Source organism: Acipenser ruthenus, chromosome 4 (genome assembly GCF_902713425.1).
Source record: "Acipenser ruthenus chromosome 4, fAciRut3.2 maternal haplotype, whole genome shotgun sequence".
NCBI classification, from domain to species: domain Eukaryota; kingdom Metazoa; phylum Chordata; class Actinopteri; order Acipenseriformes; family Acipenseridae; genus Acipenser; species Acipenser ruthenus.
In genome coordinates, this window is record NC_081192.1 from 11,397,631 (window position 1) to 11,400,237 (window position 2,607).

General features: G+C 36.5%; 1 protein-coding gene across 1 annotated transcript; it reads right to left on the reverse strand.

The window, feature by feature from the left end:
• Positions 1-1,853: 1,853 nt before the first annotated feature.
• On the reverse strand, positions 1,854-2,045 carry LOC131733450 (UBAP1-MVB12-associated (UMA)-domain containing protein 1-like; the record flags this gene model as incomplete). Its single annotated transcript, XM_059021183.1, has 1 exon — positions 1,854-2,045. A coding segment is annotated over one exon (192 nt), but the record flags the coding sequence as incomplete, so codon positions are not given.
• Between the last annotated feature and the right edge of the window lie 562 nt (positions 2,046-2,607).

A 2,607-nucleotide genomic window follows, 5' to 3' on the forward strand; every position in this document is an offset into this window, starting at 1 on the left:
AGTGCTGTAAAGTTTTGGATATGGCTGCACGGCGTGCTTGCAGAGCAAAAAAAAAGCGGACGGCTGACGGCACTCGTTTCTGAGGACGCAAGCACTCATGTTCATCTCTCCCGAGTCAGTTTGGGGGTTGCAGCGGTAAGCCAGGTTGAATAATAATTGGATATTTCAAAATTGGGAGAAAAATTGGAAAATGAATCAAAATAACTGCTGAAAAAAAAGAAAAGAATACGCATAGCAAGCTGCACAGCTCGCGTTCACATGTTATCAAACTTCTTGTAGGCCTACCTTGTTGGTTCCTGGCATCTCAATGGTCAATTGTGAAGAAACTGCAAGCAGTAAATCAAGTAGTAATAATGATGTACTGTGTACCAAAAAACAGGATTCTTTTATCATTACTTTAATGTAATCTAGTTATTGTAAAAATGTATGTGCAGCACATACTGTACAAAATATGTTAAATGTATTTGGTTTCTTTGTCATCTACCTTATAATAGCTGGTGAGAAATCTTTTTCAATGGGTAAACATGCGCTCATTAACACCAGCAACAGAGCGAGCTGTCAAACTGAAATTAATTCCAACCTTACCTCACAATGAGGCTGTCTTCTCTCGCTCGCTTCTCAGCCGGGAAAATAAAAAAATGCTCACCACAGATTATAAAAAATACTGCATGGGGTAATAAATGAGAATGTAATGCCCACCCTCAGGGTGGGATGCTTGGATAAACCCCTCAGGCTTCTCCCTCTGGGTTTATGTAACACCCCACCCTCATATCACACACTCCCCCCATGCATTAGTCTCTATTTAACTTACAGTATACAGCAAATAAAGTAATTTAACTCATTCACTTCTATTCTGTTATGTAAAAGCAATGTGAAAATGCTGTTCAACTAGGAGTAACAAAAAAAGTTCAACTAAAACAGAAATTAGAAATATTTTAATAGGCAATACAATGACATATGCAAAGTGTATGTGTATGGTGAGCTTCAGTACAAATTCCTATGTTGTCTTGAAACACAATGCACTGAAAAATACCTGTTTCCATCTATTGCCTTAAATAATATTAGATTTATTTTGCAACCAAAACAAGGCACTACACTGTTAGGCCACAAGGTTTATCTCGTAGAACATTTCCACGGGTTGGCTTTATTGGTCTTTGCATTCCAGGTGATTCTTAGTTGCCCAGATTGGTAAGCGAGTTGCAGCAGTGAGGCAATATATTTAAATCTGGCAGAAAAGCATGGTGAGATTATTATTTTTTTTTTATGAGAATAACAAGGCACCTATATCATTGTTATGGTGAGTTTAAGCAAGGCAGACAAGGAATGGATAGACTTGATAAGATATAAACATTCAGATCTCTCCCCAATATAGAAGACATTATGTGGTCTATTTTAATGATCTAAACAATAGCATATGTAGATACCCTGCAGATCTCTTTTCAGCATATTTTTATATAGTGATGATAATATTGAAGGGGATATTTCACCTCTGCTTGAAAACACCATCAAGATAGGATACCACTGTACTTATAAACAGCATCATAGATTCTAGAATAATGTGTGTGAAATATTACAGGAAGCTAAACTATATTTAATTTTGACAACAGCTGACAGCAAAACCATAATGTGAATTTCGCCAGACTATGAATCAGCTGGCAATTACAACCTCTGACAGCTATACAAAATAGAATGCAAACATCACTGCTGAAAGCTCTTTTCTGTAATCCCAACACGTTACCGTATATTTTATTAAACCACTTTCTTTGAAGAAATATACAGCATGGTTTGATATTTTACTGATGAGAAAAGATGTGTCAAATAGAAGAAAGAATATTCTGTACATGTGTATGATTTTAGGAATCACAAAGAACAGAGTTTTCCAAACAAAAATCATATCGAAAACTAGCTAAATTATCATTTATGTCCCCAGAAACTAGTGCATCGGGAATATCAGTAAAACTTGTCTGTATTGCAAGAACATGGGGAGCCAAAGTGAATGGCACATCACTGAGAAGCTCAGACATCAGTGGAGCTCCTTCTGCAGTTTGATTATTATTATTATTTATTTATTTCTTAGCAGACGCCCTTATCCAGGGCGATTTACAATCGTAAGCAAAGTGATTCATCACTTGTGTCGGCTCAACAGATGTCGGAGCTGGATTAATTGCTGTTGTCTGAAAAACCAATGAAACAAACAAACAAACAAACACAAAAATAATCTTAGTAGACATATGGAACAGTCTTCACACTTGGTCCGTTTCAAACGCACTCAGTCTGGTTAGTTTAGTTTGAAACAATGTATCAATGTGTTTGCTGTTCACACTTATCTGCGAGTAAAGGGACCGAGTTTGTTTGGATACAAACTAAAGTTAGTTTTTTTGGTCCTTTTCCATTTGTTTTTTTTTATTTTTTTAGAGTCTGTTTGTGTTCACATTGCAGTTTTCAAGTGAACTCGGTTCGTTTATATGGTGTGTGAATCGGATGTTTACAATATCCTGCACGGCATATTGTAAGATGGCAGCTATTGATATATTGCTCCGGTTTTTAATGTAGCATGTTTTAGATTCTTACATATTGCTGTGGAAGAAAGCACTGGGGGAGCACTTC